This window comes from Haliotis rubra, unplaced genomic scaffold, assembly GCF_003918875.1.
Source record: "Haliotis rubra isolate DU_JTF1 unplaced genomic scaffold, ASM391887v1 Scf172, whole genome shotgun sequence".
In the NCBI taxonomy this organism is placed as follows: Eukaryota; Metazoa; Mollusca; class Gastropoda; order Lepetellida; family Haliotidae; genus Haliotis; species Haliotis rubra.
Window position 1 is genome coordinate 1,392,836 of NW_025765692.1, and position 17,338 is coordinate 1,410,173.

A 17,338-nucleotide genomic window follows, 5' to 3' on the forward strand; every position below is an offset into this window, starting at 1 on the left:
TGACCACCAGATTTGTTTGGTCGACTCACTGTGAGGCAAGTCAGCCAGCCTGCCCACCAGATCTGTTTGGTCGACTCACTGTGATTCAAGTCAGCCAGCCTGCCCACCAGATCTGTTTGGTCGACTCACTGTGATGCAAGTCACCCAGCCTGACCACCAGATCTGTTTGGTCGACTCACTGTGAGGCAAGTCAGCCAGCCTGACCACCAGATCTGTTTGGTCGACTCACTGTGATGCAAGTCAACCTGCCCGACCACCAGATCTGATTGGTCGACTCAATGTGAGGCAAGTCCACCAGCCCGACCACCAGATCTGTTTGGTCGACTCACTGTGAGGCAAGTCAGCCAGCCTGCCCACCAGATCTGTTTGGTCGACTCACTGTGAGGCAAGTCAGCCTGCCCACCAGATCTGTTTGGTCGACTCACTGTGAGGCAAGACAGCCAGCCTGCCCACCAGATCTGTTTGGTCGACTCACTGTGGGGCAAGACAGCCAGCCTGCCCACCAGATCTGTTTGGTCGACTCACTGTGATGCAAGTCAGCCAGCCTGACCACCAGATCTGTTTGGTGGTCGACTGCCCACCACTGTGATTCAAGTCAGCACAGCCTGACCACCAGATCTGATTGGTCGACTCAATGTCAAGTCCACCAGCCCGACCACCAGATCTGATTGGTCGACTCACTGTGATGCAAGTCAACCAGCCCGACCACCAGATCTGTTTGGTCGACTCACTGTGATGCAAGTCAGCCAGCCTGACCACCAGATCTGTTTGGTCGACTCACTGTGAGGCAAGTCAACCAGCCTGACCACCAGATCTGTTTGGTCGACTCACTGTGAGGCAAGTCAGCCAGCCTGACCACCAGATCTGTTTGGTCGACTCACTGTGATGCAAGTCCACCAGCCTGACCACCAGATCTGTTTGGTCGACTCACTGTGAGGCAAGTCAGCCAGCCTGACCACCAGATCTGTTTGGTCGACTCACCGTGAGGCAAGTCAACCAGCCTGACCACCAGATCTGTTTGGTCGACTCACCGTGAGGCAAGTCAGCCAGCCTGACCACCAGATCTGTTTGGTCGACTCACTGTGAGGCAAGTCAACCAGCCCGACCACCAGATCTGTTTGGTCGACTCACCGTGAGGCAAGTCACCCAGCCTGACCACCAGATCTGTTTGGTCGACTCACTGTGATGCAAGTCCACCAGCCTGACCACCAGATCTGTTTGGTCGACTCACCGTGAGGCAAGTCAACCAGCCTGACCACCAGATCTGTTTGGTCGACTCACCGTGAGGCAAGTCAACCAGCCTGACCACCAGATCTGTTTGGTCGACTCACTGTGATTCAAGTCAAGCCAGCCTGACCACCAGATCTGTTTGGTCGACTCACTTTGAGGCAAGTCCACCAGCCTCACTGCAGATCAGTTTTGCCAGACGCAGCCGTATTGTCATGCGTATAGATAATTGAAGGTGAGGTTATTATGTAAAAGTATATATCTAACTTACATCCCAACTACCAGATCAGGCCACAACCGTGAGACTAGAAAGACATTGTATGTATGTTTCAGTGACTAGCAACTGAAAAACCTGCATATGAAATTTTGCACATTGATTATATTTTGTACTTTGTTGTGTGTCAAGTTCTTTCCCACAATTGTTTTAAATGTCCCTTTCTGTGACTGCGCTGTATGCACTGTGTTTACAGGTCGGACTCGAGTGGAAAGGACGGCAGAGTTCTTATATGGAGTATTGGAAAGGACGTTCTTATATGGAGAGTTCTTATATGGAGTATAATTGATGACGTATGCACACTAGACGAGCAGATTTGATACTTGGGACTTGAGATAAAAACAATGCTTGTGTTTGCTGGGCAACACTTTGAATGTATGTTCAGATGAGTGTAGGATTCATTTCTGGAGCTCTCATTTCTGCATAAACTGAACTGTAAGTGAAACTTTACAGACGATCAGACAAGGTCTGAACTGTGCCCTTTGCTATCAGGGTATTTTGAAGGCAAAACATGGCCTCTGGTCTGATGTAGAGAGGGTACACTTCCAGCACAGAGAACTCATTAATGGTCCAATGCTGTTTATAGACTTTGTATATACGCCAGGAGTGCTCTGGTGGGTGTTCGTTATTCCATGAACCGGATATCCCCTAATGACCGCCGACTCCAATAAGGGCCGGGGAGAAACAGCGTACAATACAATAAGCGTGGGGTATTTTAAGACTGTAACCTGTATCCTACGTCACTTGCAAATTGTTCATCCAAACTGAACGTGCAAAACATTTGTCATATTTTCCATTTACATCTATTTCTTAATGTAAACTGTCAAGCTGCATGCAAGGTATTTGGCCGACTGTCAAACACTAGCTGTACATCATGAGATTCACCATTGCCCGTCTTGTCTGTTCAGTACTGTTGCTATTCCCCGCTTCTTGCTCAGGTTTCACATTGATCCTAAATGTAGACTAAAGTGGCCATGGTTTTGAGGATATCAGGGTTATTGCAAGAGTGATCAAACAGTTCTACACTGAAAAATGTTTGTCCAGAATATAGTAGGGATCGATATCTTCAAACCACAAATCGAGGAACTGGCCGCAGCACATCTTTGTGATTGTACAGGTCTGCTTGTGCTAGGTTGTTATGGCTTTATATGATATGTGTTTGATAAAACAATGCATTGCAGCACGTTAGCGTACACGTCAGGCATACGTTGAAATGCTGGGGTAAACGTCCGTAGCTTAAGGCAGACGTTATAAAGGGGGACAAGTGAGTCACTTGTGTATTTTACGCATCCGTCAATTTTTAATTAAAACATTTTGCACCTTCAAGGCAACTGTGGAAACGCTATATGGCATAGAAAAAAACGCCTTAGGACAGTGTAAACGCTATGGGATAGTGAGGAAACGCTACGGGGCAATGAGGAAACGCTATGAGAAAGTGGGGAAATGCTATGGGACAGTGAGGAAATGCTATGGGACAGTGGGGAAATGTATGGGACAGTGAGGAAACTCCATGGGACAACAATGAGGAAATGTATGGGACAGTGAGGAAACGTATGGGACAGTGAGGAAACGTTATGGACAATTAAGGAAATGCTATGGGACAGTGAGGAAACGCTATGGGACAGTGAGGAAATGCTATTGGACAGTGAGGAAATGCTATGGGACAGTGAAGAAATGTATGGGACAGTGAGGAAATGCTATGGGACAATGAGGAAATGTATGGGAAAGTGGGGAAACGTTATGGGACAATGAAGAAATGTATGGGACAGAGAGGAAAGCTATGGGACAGTGAGGAAATGCTATGGGACAGTGAGGAAATGCTATGGGACAGTGAGGAAATGCTATGGGACAGTGAGGAAATGTATGGGACAGTGAGGAAACTCCATGGGACAATGAGGAAATGTATGGGACAGTGAGGAAATGTATGGGTACAGTGAGGAAACGCTATGGGACAGTGAGGAAATGCTATGGGACAGTGAGGAAACGCTATGGGACAGTGAGGAAATGCTATGGGACAGTGAGGAAATGCTATGGGACAGTGAGGAAATGTATGGGACAGTGAGGAAATGCTATGGGACAATGTGAGGAAATGCTATGGGACAGTGAGGAAACGCTATGGGACAATGAGGAAATGTATGGGACAGTGAGGAAATGCTATGGGACAGTGAGGAAATGCTATGGGACAGTGAGGAAATGCTATGGGACAGTGAGGAAATGCTATGGGACAGCGAGGAAACGCTATGGGACATGAGGGCAATGAGGACATGCTATGGGACAGTGGGGGAATGCTATGGGACAGTGAGGAAATGCTATGGGACAATGAGGAAATGTATGGGAAAGTGGGGAAACGTTATGGGACAATGAGGAAATGTATGGGACAGTGAGGAAATGCAATAGGACAATGAGGAACAATGAGGAAATGCTATGGGACAGTGAGGAAAGGCAATGGGACAATGATGAACAATGAGGAAATGCTATGGGACAGTGAGGAAATGTTATGGGACAATGACTGACTACTGTATGGGTTTTGGTTTACACGCTTTAGCAATATTCCAGCAATATCCGCAATGAGGGGACACCAGAAATGAACTTAAACTTATTGTGCCCATGAAATGTCTTCGGCGTGAGGATAGTGAGGAACCCCCAACCGCCCTTTATGGGACAATGAGGAAATGTATGGGACAGTGAGGAAATGCAATAGGACAATGAGGAACAATGAGGAAATGCTATGGGACAATGAGGAACAATGAGGAAATGCTATTGGACAGTGAGGAAATGCTATGGGACAGTGAGGAAATGCTATGGGACAATGAGGAAACGCTATGGGACAGTGGGGAAATGCAATGGGACAATGAAGGAAATGTATGGGAAAGTGGGGAAACGTTATGGGACAGTGAGGAAATGCTATGGGACAGTGAGGAAATGTATGGGACAGTGAGGAAATGCAATGGGACAATGAGGAAATGTATGGGACAGTGAGGAAATGCTATGGGACAATGAGGAAATGCTATGGGACAGTGAGGAAATGCTATGGGACAGTGAGGAAACGCTATGGGACAATGAGGAAATGCTATGGGACAGTGAGGAAATGCTATGGGACAGTGAGGAAATGCTATGGGACAGTGAGGAAATGCTATGGGACAGTGAGAGGGAAATGCTATGGGACATAGGATGAGAAATGCTATGGGACAGTGAGGAAATGCTATGGGGATGAAATGAAATGCTCTATGGGACAGTGAGGAAATGCTATGGGACAGTGAGAAATGTATGGGACAGCGATGAAGGAAATGCTATGGGACAGTGAGGAAATGCTATGGGACAGTGAGGAAATGTATGGGACAGTGAGGAAATGTATGGGACAGTGAGGAAATGTATGGGACAGTGAGGAAATGCTATGGGACAGTGAGGAAATGTATGGGACAGTGAGGAAATGCTATGGGACAGTGAGGAAATGCTTATGGGACAGTGAGAAATGCTATGGGACATTGAGGAAATGCTATGGGACAGTGAGAAATGCTATGGGACAATGAGGAAATGCTATAGGACAGCAATGAGGAAATGCTATGGGACAGTGAAATGCTATGGGACAGTGAGGAAATGCTATGGGACAGTGAGGAAATGCTATGGGACAGTGAGGAAATATAGGACAGTGAGGAAATGCTATGGACACAGGGAGGAAATGCTATGGGACAGTGAGGAAATGCTATGGGACAGTGAGGAAATGTATAGGACAGTGAGGAAATGTATGGGACAGTGAGAAATGCTATATAGGACAGTGAGGAAATGCTATGGGACAGTGAGGAAATGCTATGGGACAGTGAGGAAATGCTATGGGACAGTGAGAGAAATGCTATGGGACAGTGAGGAAACGCTATGGGACAGTGAGGAAACCATGGGCAATGAGGAAATGCTATGGGACAATGAGGAAATGCTATGGGACAGTGAGGAAACGCTATGGACAGTGAGGAAAAATGCTATGGAAGGGAGGAAACTACGGGGACAGTGAGAAATGCTATGGGACAATGGACAAGGCTATGGGACAGTGAGGAAATGTATGGGACAGTGAGGAAATGTATGGGACGGTAGAGAGGTGTGCATGGGACAGTGAGGAAACCTATGGGACAGTGAGGAAATGCTATGGGACAGTGAGGAATGCTATGGGACAATGAGGAAACTATGGCAATGAGGAAAAATATGGGACGGTGAGGAAATGCTATGGGACGAGGAAATGCTAGTGGAACAGCAAAGGAAACGTTACGGGACAATGAGGGAAATGCTATGGACGAGTGAGGAAACGCGGGACAGCGAGGAATGGACGTGGATGAAAAAGCTATGACAGTGAGGAGGAAAGGGACAGGAAAATGGACAATGAAGAAAATGAAATGGGAAGTGGGGAAGGGATGGGACAATGGAACGTATGGACAGTGTGAGGAAATGCTAATGGGACAGTGAGGGAAACTATGGGACAATGAATGTATGGGACAATGAAAACTATGGAAATCTACGGGGCAATGAGGAAAATGCGTGGACAGGAGAAAACGGACGGTGAGGAAATGCTATGGGACAGTGAGGAAATGTATGGGACAGTGAGGAAACGTATGGGACGAAGCGAGGAAATGTATGGGACGGTGAAAGCAATGAGGGAAATGCTATGGGACGGTGAGGAAATGAGGTGAATGCTATGGACAATGAGAAATGCTGGGAGAATGACATCGGGGAATGAGGGAAATGTATGGGACAGTGAAATGGAAACAGCTTAGGAAACGGAACGGGCAATGAGGGAAATGCTATAGGACAGTGGGGAATGCGGACAGTGAGGTGGAGGAATGGGACAGTGAGACCAGCCAATGGACAGGAGGAAACGTGAGGAAACACCGATGAAAATGGGACAGCGAGGAAAACGCGATGAAACAGGGACAGCTATGAGTGGGAAAATGCTATAGGACAGTGGAGTAATGGGACAGTGAGAAAACGTTATGGGATGGACTGAGGCTAACGGGACAGTGAGGAAATGCTATGGGACAGTGAGGAAATGCTATGGGACAGTGAGGAAAAACTATGGGACAGTGAGGAAAAGTGATGCGGAGGAGTGAGGAAACATGGACGGAGGGAATGCTATAGGACAGGAGGACAAATGCTATGGGACAGTGAGGAAACCTGTGGACAGTGAGGAACCTATGGGAAAGGAGGGACTATGAGGAAACTCTATGGGACAGTGAGGAAAAGGCTATGGGACGGTGAGGGAAATGCTATGGGACAGCGGAAACACTATAGGGCAATGAGGAATTGTATGGACAGTGAGGAAATGCTATGGACAATGAGGAAATGTATGGGACAGTGAGGAAACGTTATGGGTAAGCAACAAGGAAATGCTATGGGACTATTGTGATGCTATGGGACAGTGAGGAAATGTATGGGACAGTAGAGGAAATGTATGGGACAGCTTTGAGGAAACGCTATGACTCAGAATAGGAATGAGAAAGCTGCTGGGACAGTGAGGAAATGCTATGGGACAGTGAGGAACGCGCTATGGACAGTGAGGAAACTCTATGGGACGGTGAGGAAATGCTATGGGACAGTGGGGAAATGTATGGGACAGCAAGGAAACGTTATGGGCAATAAGGAAACTCTATGGGACAGTGAGGAAACTCTGTGGGACAGTGAGGAAATGCTATGGGACAGCGAGGAAACACTATGGGGCAATGAGGAATTGTATGGACAGTGAGGAAATGCTATGGGACAATGAGGAAATGTATGGGACAGTGGGGAAACGTTATGGGGAAATAAGGAAATGCTATGGGACAGTGAGGCTATGGGACAGTGAGGAAATGTATGGGACAGTAAGGAAATGTATGGGACAGTGAGGAAATGTATGGGACAGTGAGGAAACTCTATGGGACAGTGAGGAAATGCTATGGGACAATGAGGAAATGTATGGGACAGTGGGGAAACGTTATGGGACAGTGGGGAAATGCTATGTAGATGAAATGCTGGCTTCTCTGTATATGTACAACCAGTGCGCGAAATTGTTTCCAAATGTTGCTAGCCAGTCGGGCTAGTTATGCCTGAAAGCTACAAGGTGACAAAATAATTCGCTAGCCCGAAATTTGAATGTAGACACGGGTTTCATCATTAAGCTGCTAATATGATAAAAGTTTATTATAACTTAACAAGTCGGAGAGAGTGATATATTTACAAAATGACCCCATGAAAATTCACCAGCCAGTCGGGCCAGTACCTATGGAGGTTTACTGTCCCGACTGGATGTTTACTAGCCACGGGCTAGCGGGCCAATGGCTATTTCACACACTGTATACAACCAGTCAGGAGAAAGTGTGTGTCAGTGAAAACCAACATTGTAAGGACTTGTATTAAAAGTCAGCAAAGTGTCCTAATGATAGGATTGTTAATGGTGTTTGTGAGAAGCTGGGCTCTATGTATAGACTCTACTACAGGAGACAGGGAGAATCATGTGACAGAGACGGGCCACCAGGAGGTGCAGCTTGCAGTAAACACCTCAGAGACTGTGTCAATTCCATGTCTTTTATTGTCTGACAGTCTTGTATAATACACTCTGTCCCTACTGCGCTGTCAGGCTAGCCATCTAGAAGACAGATCTGGATGAAGAGTCAACAATCAGAACCTGGAACCCCTGCAGAAGGATGCCTTGGAACCCTGCAGAAGGATGCCTGGAACCCTGCAGAAGGATGCCTGGAACCCGGCAGAAGGATGCCTGGGCCCCTATTCTCGAAAGGATCCTAGCCCAAGGATGTCCTAACTTTGATCCTAGGGTCTAGGATAGGTGTCCTACCTTATTCTCGAAAAGTATCCTAGCGCTAGGATGTCCTAACTTAGGACAAATACTAGGATAGGTTCTGACGTGTCCTAAGTCTGTCTTAGTGTAAGTCAACATAGAGTGGTACTTGTTTGTTCACCAATTTTGACGTCAAACAAAATAACTCGTCAAACTTACATTTGAATTCACAACAGTACACAGTTTTGATGAGTTATGAAGAGTTTCTTCAGTTCATATTATCAATTAATCGGTAATGAATAGACACACTTGTTGCAATGCACGCATTCTTTAGATCTACAAAAGAGATTTGTTCAATTCTTACCTATTCTCGGCCTTTTTAATCACAGCATTGCTCTTTTCAGTCACATTCACGTTAATGTCAATGTCAAGGCCAACTTGATAGGGGAAGTAACTCCTGTTTATTTCCTAGGTGAATTTTTCAGTTTGTGAGATGACGCATAATGAGAGTTCAAGTCATGATTTTCATAAAAAAAACAAATACAATGAAAATATGTTTTTACACATATCTTTAATATCCTTATTTCTTTTTGGCAGACTTTCAAATTCTGAAGTAAAATTGTTATCGCCTTGTCAAAAAATGAATTTTCCAATTACTATAATGTGATGAAAATATCGAATAATTTCTTCTATATCTACTAAGTCCATCAAAAGCTGAATTTCTTTATATTATGTGTTTTTTTATGCCACGAATCATGGGTATTATTTAGGGGAATCCCCAACTAAATGAAGGTTTTTCTATCTCACCTACTGAAGAGCTCGCTATCCTAGCTAGGATAGGTAGCACAAGTTAGGACAGGGATAGGATCATTTCGAGAATGGGTCTTATCCTTACGGTAGGATGTCCTAACTTCTGTCTTAACTACTTAGGATCTGTCTTAGCTGGGACACTTTCGAGAATAGGGGCCCTGGGAACTCTGCAGAAGGATGCCTGGAACCCCGGCAGAAGGATGCCTGGAACCCTGCAGAAGGATGCCTGGAACCCTGCAGAAGGATGCCTGGAACCCGGCAGAAGGATGCCTGGAACCCTGCAGAAGGATGCCTGGAACCCTGGAACCCTGCAGAAGGATGCCTGGAACCCTGCAGAAGGGCCGAACCCCTGAAACCCTGCAGAAGGATGCTTGGAACCCTGCAGAAGAATGCCTGGAACCCTGCAGAAGGATGCCTGGAACCCCTGCAGAAGGATTAAAAAACACATTGTTGCATAACCAGTTAAAATCAATCAAACACAATCCCAACAGCAGAGTAGTCAACAAGTGGTGTGAAATCTGATTGAATGAATGCGTATCACATTTACAACATGGCGATGTACCGGTCCTCTATGAAACACAGTACAAACAACAAGTAGACTATGTACATCCTGTAATACATCATCACATACATCAGGTAATACAAACACAATACATCATATCTGATTATAAAACATAACATTAAAAACATACAGCATTTTAAACATCTGTTTTAAGATTTTATGGGTACAAAAAATAATGCTCATTAATGTTACATATTCTGTGCTGACAACATATCTGGCTCTTAACAATCAATTAAAACATCAAAGCAATTTAAATAGTACAAACACAACCAGAGAAGTAAACTGACACAGTTGAGCCTGTACAAATGCTGATAAAAAAGAATCTTCTGCAATGGATAAATTCTGTGACATTAAATTCAAATGATTACATTGAGTAAAATCAGGACTATATTGATACAGAATACAATAGCCAGCACAAACTTGAGCATTAAACACCAGCACTACAGTCCAGCTAGCACTCAACATTACTGTTGCCAAACCGCATTCCTTGTTAAAAACTACATCAGCTTTCAAAAATATAACAATATATGAATCACATTGAAAACTGGACAACAATACATGACAAAACATTCAGTGTGTTGACTGTGAAACACAGAACAGAAAATCACAGACTGAATTGAGCCCATCGTTGATGTTGCCTACCAACACAGAGAACGTAATTATAGATGTTTACTATCACAACTGCACTGTATCAAACTTCTCATAGTAAGTACCAGGAGTGAAGTAGCTGTTCTGTTTTGGTTTGTTTTACCACACCCATAGTTTTCCGTTTTACGAAAGTGCCCACTGTCCTGATGTAGAAGTGAGCAGTAGGCTGTCCATTTGATAGGGCATTCATGAAAGGCACCAAGTTAATACCGGTCAATGTGGAATTCTTCAAACTCATTTCTCTCCTAATACAAGTTTGGTTCTGTCATCAAATATGTGTATCTCTGACCACATCACACCCATGTCTCTGATCACAACACAACTGTATCTTTATCACACCTGAGTCTGCACAACCAGAACATATTACTAGTGGCCGTCCATAGCGTTTAAGAACTTGGCATCAATCAACTTGGGTATAATCTTGTGTCTGAAAAGGTAAAAATGCAAATAGAAAATAGATACACAAAAGAGAATTGTGAGGCAAATTTATGACTCAAACAGTCACCTACAGTGTGCTAACAAAACTATTAAAATTTTTTAATGAGTATAAGGACATCTTGAGGTCATGAGTATAGCTATGCATTACCTAGTGAATATAAGGACATCTTGAAGTAGGGAGTATAGCTATATATTACCTAGTGAATATAAGGACATCTTGAGGAAGGGAGTATAGCTATATATTACCTAGTGAATATAACAACATCTTGAGGTAGGGAGTATAGCTATGTATTACCTAGTGAATATAAGGACATATTGAGGTAAGGAGTAAAGCTATGCATTACCTAGTGAATATAAGGACATCTTGAAGTAGGGAGTATAGCTATATATTACCTAGTGAATATAAGGACATCTTGAGGAAGGGAGTATAGCTATATATTACCTAGTGAATATAAGGACATCTTGAAGTAGGGAGTATAGCTATGTATTACCTAGTGAATATAAGGACATCTTGAGGAAGGGAGTATAGCTATATATTACCTAGTGAATATAAGGACATCTTGAGGTAGGGAGTATAGCTATGTATTACCTAGTGAATATAAGGACATATTGAGGTAAGGAGTATAGCTATGCATTACCTAGTGAATATAAGGACATCTTGAGGTATGGAGTATAGCTATGCATTACCTAGTGAATATAAGGACATCTTGAAGTAGGGAGTATAGCTATATATTACCTAGTGAATATAAGGACATCTTGAAGTAGGGAGTATAGCTATATATTACCTAGTGAATATAAGGACATCTTGAGGTAGGGAGTATAGCTATATATTACCTAGTGAATATAAGGACATATTGAGGTAGGGAGTATAGCTATATATTACCTAGTGAATATAAGGACATCTTGAGGTAGGGAGAATAGCTATATATTACCTGATGGGTATAAGGACATCTTGAGGTAGGGAGAATAGCTATATATTACCTGATGGGTATAATGACATCTTGAGGTAGGGAGTATAGCTATATATTACCTGATGGGTGTAAGGACATCTTGAGGTAGGGGGAATAGCTATATATTACGTGATGGGCATAAGGAAGAAGATGAGGACAGGGAAGAACATCTTGAGGTAGGGAGTATAGCTATATATTACCTGATGGGTATAAGGACATCTTGAGGTAGGGAGTATAGCTATATATTACCTGATGGGTATAAGGACATCTTGAGGTAGGGAGTATAGCTATATATTACCTGATGGGTATAATGACATCTTGAGGAAGGGAGTATAGCTATATATTACCTGATGGGTATAATGACATCTTGAGGAAGGGAGTATAGCTATATATTACCTGATGGGTATAAGGACATCTTGAGGTAGGGAGTATAGCTATATATATTACCTGATGGGTATAATGACATCTTGAGGTAGGGAGTATAGCTATATATTACCTGATGGGTATAATGACATCTTGAGGTAGGGAGTATAGCTATATATTACCTGATGGGTATAATGACATCTTGAGGTATGGAGTATAGCTATATATTACCTGATGGGTATAAGGAAGAAGATGAGGACAGGGAAGAACATCTTGAGGTAGGGAGTATAGCTATATATTACCTGATGGGTATAAGGACATCTTGAGGTAGGGAGTATAGCTATATATTACCTGATGGGTATAAGGAAGAAGATGAGGACAGGGAAGAACATCTTGAGGTATGGATAGTTGGAGAAACCGAAGCCACACAGGACGGCTAGCTGGAACAACTGTGTGAGGGTGAAGATGTGCATCTTACGTTGGGGCACCCGCCGGATGTAGTGGTAGGGTGGGTAGGCAGCCTGTGAAGAACAAGAAGTCAGCATGTGTCTCTCATCATACTGCCTAGTCAGTCCAATACAGAAAGAAAGGATATACCTGCTGCCATGTTGCCTATGTATTTCTATGTTGAAGACTTTCTTCCCAAAGCTTAAAACATTAAATAGATGATGATAAATCAAAGTGGCTTGTGATACATCTTGAGGTAAGGATGTAGGGAGTATGACATGACTTGTGAAAGAAATGGTCAAGGACATCCTGCCAAGCAGTGTTTAATAAACTGTAAAATATCATCAATCATATCTACTAATTTATCTACATACTTGTAATTTGAACCAGTCAGAGATTTTAAGACAGCAATCATCTGATACTTCTTTTGAAAATCTAACACCACTGCCCTCGGTTCCATAATGCCTGAATTTCTGCCAGAAATGGGAATCTTTCTGTGCATGCCCATATCTAACCACCTGCAGGAGTCCTGGTAACAGGCCCCAACAACCAATCCTGGTAACAGGCCCCAACAACCAATCCTGGTAACAGGCCCCAACAACCAATCCTGGTAACAGGCCCCAACAACCAATCCTGGTAACAGGCCCCAACAACCAATCCTGGTAACAGGAGGAAACCAAATGGATTGGTTGGTCAGGCTTGGTGACTTAGTGGATTGTGTGTCAGTTTATCCCCAATACATGGATCAATGTTCAGAGATGCCAACCCTATTTGGGGCCTAAGTGTAATACTAGAGGTCAAAAATGTAATTTTTGGAGTAAAATTGATATTTTATACTTATCCTGACTCATGCTCTTTTTGCTTGTCTTCTTCTTCTTGCGAACATAGTGGAACACTTGTATCTCCCTAATTGAAGCTCCCTTCAATTTAAAATCACTAATTAGTATTCACCACGAGTTACCTCCTTTCCACAAGCGCGGGAACGAGGGCGCCACCTCTACCCATGTGCCTCACTCTCTCCTCATATACTGAGCCCAACATTTGAATTTACAGGGAAATCCAAAGTGTTATTTGGGAGGATGGGAGGGGCTGACCCTCATGAGTCAGGATAAGTATAAAATATCAATTTTACTCCAAAATTACATATTTTTCCTTATCCTGACTCATGCTCTTTTGCTTGTAGCATCCTAATGAACGGAGGTGGGAATACTAATACTTTGGATTTTTAATAATTAGTGATTTGAACTGGTGATGATTGTAATAACTCCTATGGGAACTTCATAAAGGCACTGAACTGATGAATTCCTGCATCAACTTATCAGCTGCCATATAAAAGGTTATTACCATGTACTTATTATGATAAAGTATATATAACATTAATACAATGCTTAAGACTAATAGACTTAAGCTTGTTAATATGCTAGTATAAACTCCTTAGAGTTTGTTAGCCAAAATACTTTAAGATATAACATAGTCCTAAGCTTAAGATAAGGATTAAACTTAAGCTAATTATATAATAGCAAACTCTTTAGAGTTTGTTAGTTAATATACTTATATGATATAGATATAATGCTGAGCTTAAGATATGAATAAGCTTTAGCTATATATATAATAGCAAAAACTCTGTAGAGTTTGTTAGCTAATATATTTTTATAATATGAGATAGTACTGTGCTTAAGCTTATAATTAACTTAAGCTACATATATAATAGCCAAACTCTGTAGAGTTTGTTAGCTAATATATTTTATAATATGAGTATAGTACTGTGCTTAAGCTATAATTAACTTAAGCTACATATATAATAGCCAAACTCTGTAGAGTTTGTTAGCTAATATATATTATAATATTAGTATAGTACTGAGCTTAAGATATAATTAACTTAAGCTACATATATATAGCAAAACTCTGTAGGGTTTTGTTAGCTAATATATTTTTACAATATGAGTATAGTAGTGTGCTTAAGATATAATTAACTTAAGCTACATATATAATAGCAAAACTCCGTAGAGTTTGTTAGCTAATATATTTTACAATATGAGTATAGTAGTGTGCTTAAGATATAATGAACTTAAGCTACATATATAATAGCCAAAAAACTCTGTAGAGTTTATTAGCTAATATGTTTATAGTGTAACCATAGTACTAAGCTTAAGATAAGATTAGACTTAAGCTAAATGTATATAGCAAAATAAACTCCTTAGAGTTTATTAACTAATATACTTTTTATGTTAAAAAAACATAGTACTGAGCTTAAGTTATGATGAAACTTAAGCTATATATATATACAATAACAAAACTCCTCATGAAGTTTTGTTAGCTAATACCTTATAATGTAAACATACTGCTTAAGATATGATGAAAACTTAAGCTAATTGTATAATAGCCAAAACAACCCTTTAGAGTTTGTTAGCTATGATATAAACCTAGTATTGAGCTTATGAAGGAAAACTTAAGCTACATATATAATAGCAAGAACTCCGTGAGAGTTTGTTAGCTAATACATGTTATAATGTAAACCATAAAGCTTAAAATATGATGAAACTTAAGCTTAAATATATAAAAGCAAAACCCTCTTTTAGAGTTTTGATAGCTAATATACCTATATGATATAAACATAGTACTGCGCTTAAGATATGAATAAGCTTTAAGTTACATATATAATAGCTAAAACTCTGTAGAGTTTGTTAGCTAATACATGTTATAATATAACCATATTGCTTAGAAATATGATGATACTTTAAGCCAAATAGCAAAAAAAAACTCTTTAGAGTTTGTTAGCTAATCTACTTATATGATATAAACATAGTACTAGAAAAGCTTAAGATATGAATAAGCTTAAGCTACCTATATAATAGCAAAACTCCTTAGAGTTTGTTGGCCAATATATTTTAATAATATGAGTATAGTACTATGCTTAAGGTATAATTAGCTTAAGTTACCTATATAATAGTAAAACTCAGAGAGTTTGTTAGCTTAATTAACTTAAGCTATGTATAAAATAGCCAAAAACTCTGTAGAGTTTGTTAGCTAATGCATTTATCATGTAACCATAGTATTACTCTTAAGATATGAATAACTTAAGGTAAATATATATAATAACAAACTCTGTAGAGTTGTTAACTTATATATTGTATGATGTAATAATCATAGTACTGTGATGATAAAAGGAACTTAAGTAAATTATATATAGCATGAAGCTATTTAGTATTGTTATAAGATAAGTAAAAATCTGTTAGATTGACTTATCTTCTCCGAGGAACTGTCAGCTGTTGTGCTGAGGACCATGGATCTAATTGGTGTATACCTGAGACGCCCTCGGTGGTGATATCTCTCAGATAATGGTTTGCAACCACCATATCGATTTCCAGAAATAAACCCTCCATTATTTCAATCACATTTGTGTAGAACAATTCTAGAAGTTAGCGCTATAATATCATGAGTATTAAGCTCATGGAGGTCGGAATAGGTCCATCCGCATATGCACGTTAGTATGACAGTTCTGATCCAAATGGAGATATAGTACACGAGACTTCACTCTGTAAGTTGATGATAGAGGAAAAATCTGTTGCATTTTTCCTCCTGTTTGGTTTGGTGGAGATAAATTTTACAGTGCTCTTGCTGGCCATCTTGATAGAATCATCATTAATACTGGGGTCCAAGTATGTCATCCAGGCTTGTTCATAAACCTCACTTGTGAGGTGTTGGAGCACTATATTCATATCCCCAGGTTGGCGTGAAATTTCCGTTTTATTCTCCAAACAGAAGTTTAGTAGGTTTACTAACCATCTAGTTGTGTTAGTCGCTTGATGAAATTCAGCTGTAGTCTGAAAACGCTGTGGATTTAGATCCACTTGTATCTTCTCTGCGTCCAGGTAATTCGCCGCGAAATCCTTGACGATGTAGGTGCACAACCAGGTGTGTCTGTCCTCGCTGAACTTTATGTAAAATCGCCTGACTGCCGATCCCTCGCCTTAACTTGACAGGGGAGGTCTCTAACTTGAAGAAAGGCAGTCTAATCAATGTTCAGGTTAACTGGACTGTAATGAGGCTTGCTTTCGTTCACTGATATATAGTTGTCACTTGTGACGTAAGTCTTGAACTGTAGAACAGAGATCGACCTCTGTGTAGGTCGTTGTCCTCGCGGTCCAATCAGAACAAGGCATTTTGATTCTGTATAAATACCCGCTACGGTGATGTCACCCGGTGTAGCGGAAAAAACCCACCTTGAATAAATTCTTGTCGCCGCTGATATTAGCATAAACGCCGGTCTTCACCGTAGCTTCGAAGTTATCCGAGTGACCACGGTTTCGGAGGGTTAATGGTAACCGCCTTGAAACCTCCGCCGAAATATCTCGCCTCTGTAAATTTTATGCTGGGTAGGTTATTTTCCTGGTTGTCGTGAAAATAATTTCAGTTTTGAATATAATTCCGACTTCCTTATATATAAGGGTATAAACAACTTGCAAGTTGTGAGCTTGTAGACTGTATACATGAATGTATCGTCATAATTGTAGAATTAACGTTGAACTTGTTGTGGCCATATTTCTTCCTCAGAAACTTTGGACGATTAAGAGTTATACTGGCTGTAACAAGGCTGCTGTTCAATTTCGAGATTGAATTGTCTGCAGATATGCGTAATGGTCACGCATGTAGATAATCGATCGTCGTCGGATTGTATATTAGCAATTTATACGAATAGTTGATTTCTGTGAAGATCTGGCGAAATGTCGCTGACTAATAATACAGCCGACGCTCTGTGTTGTAAATAGCCTAAGCAATTATCTTCAAGCGTAGGCTTATAGATCGCATCTGGCATACAGTTGATAATCAACTTATGCGACGCCTTGAAACGGACTGACGATTGA

The 17,338-nt window shown here is 41.4% G+C and overlaps 1 protein-coding gene and 1 long non-coding RNA gene across 3 annotated transcripts in view; both read right to left on the reverse strand.

Annotated features, from left to right (window-relative positions):
- Window positions 1–8,143: 8,143 nt before the first annotated feature.
- LOC124272738 lies at window positions 8,144–9,503 on the reverse strand. Of its 2 annotated transcripts, none has more exons than XR_006897411.1 (3): window positions 9,444–9,503; window positions 9,232–9,395; window positions 8,144–8,242 (listed from the first exon to the last, which is right to left on the reverse strand). It is a non-coding gene; the product is annotated as an uncharacterized LOC124272738 (long non-coding RNA). The 2 variants fall into 2 exon arrangements; XR_006897412.1 differs by having other exon boundaries at window positions 9,466–9,501.
- A 159-nt stretch (window positions 9,504–9,662) lies between these two features.
- The window catches only part of LOC124272737 (solute carrier family 4 member 11-like), a 90,084-nt gene continuing 82,408 nt past the window's right edge, over window positions 9,663–17,338 (reverse strand). The window contains 2 exon segments of the mRNA XM_046707944.1: window positions 9,663–10,702; window positions 12,378–12,547. Of these exon segments, the coding sequence (XP_046563900.1) occupies window positions 10,642–10,702; window positions 12,378–12,547 (231 nt within the window). The 3' untranslated portion in view covers window positions 9,663–10,641.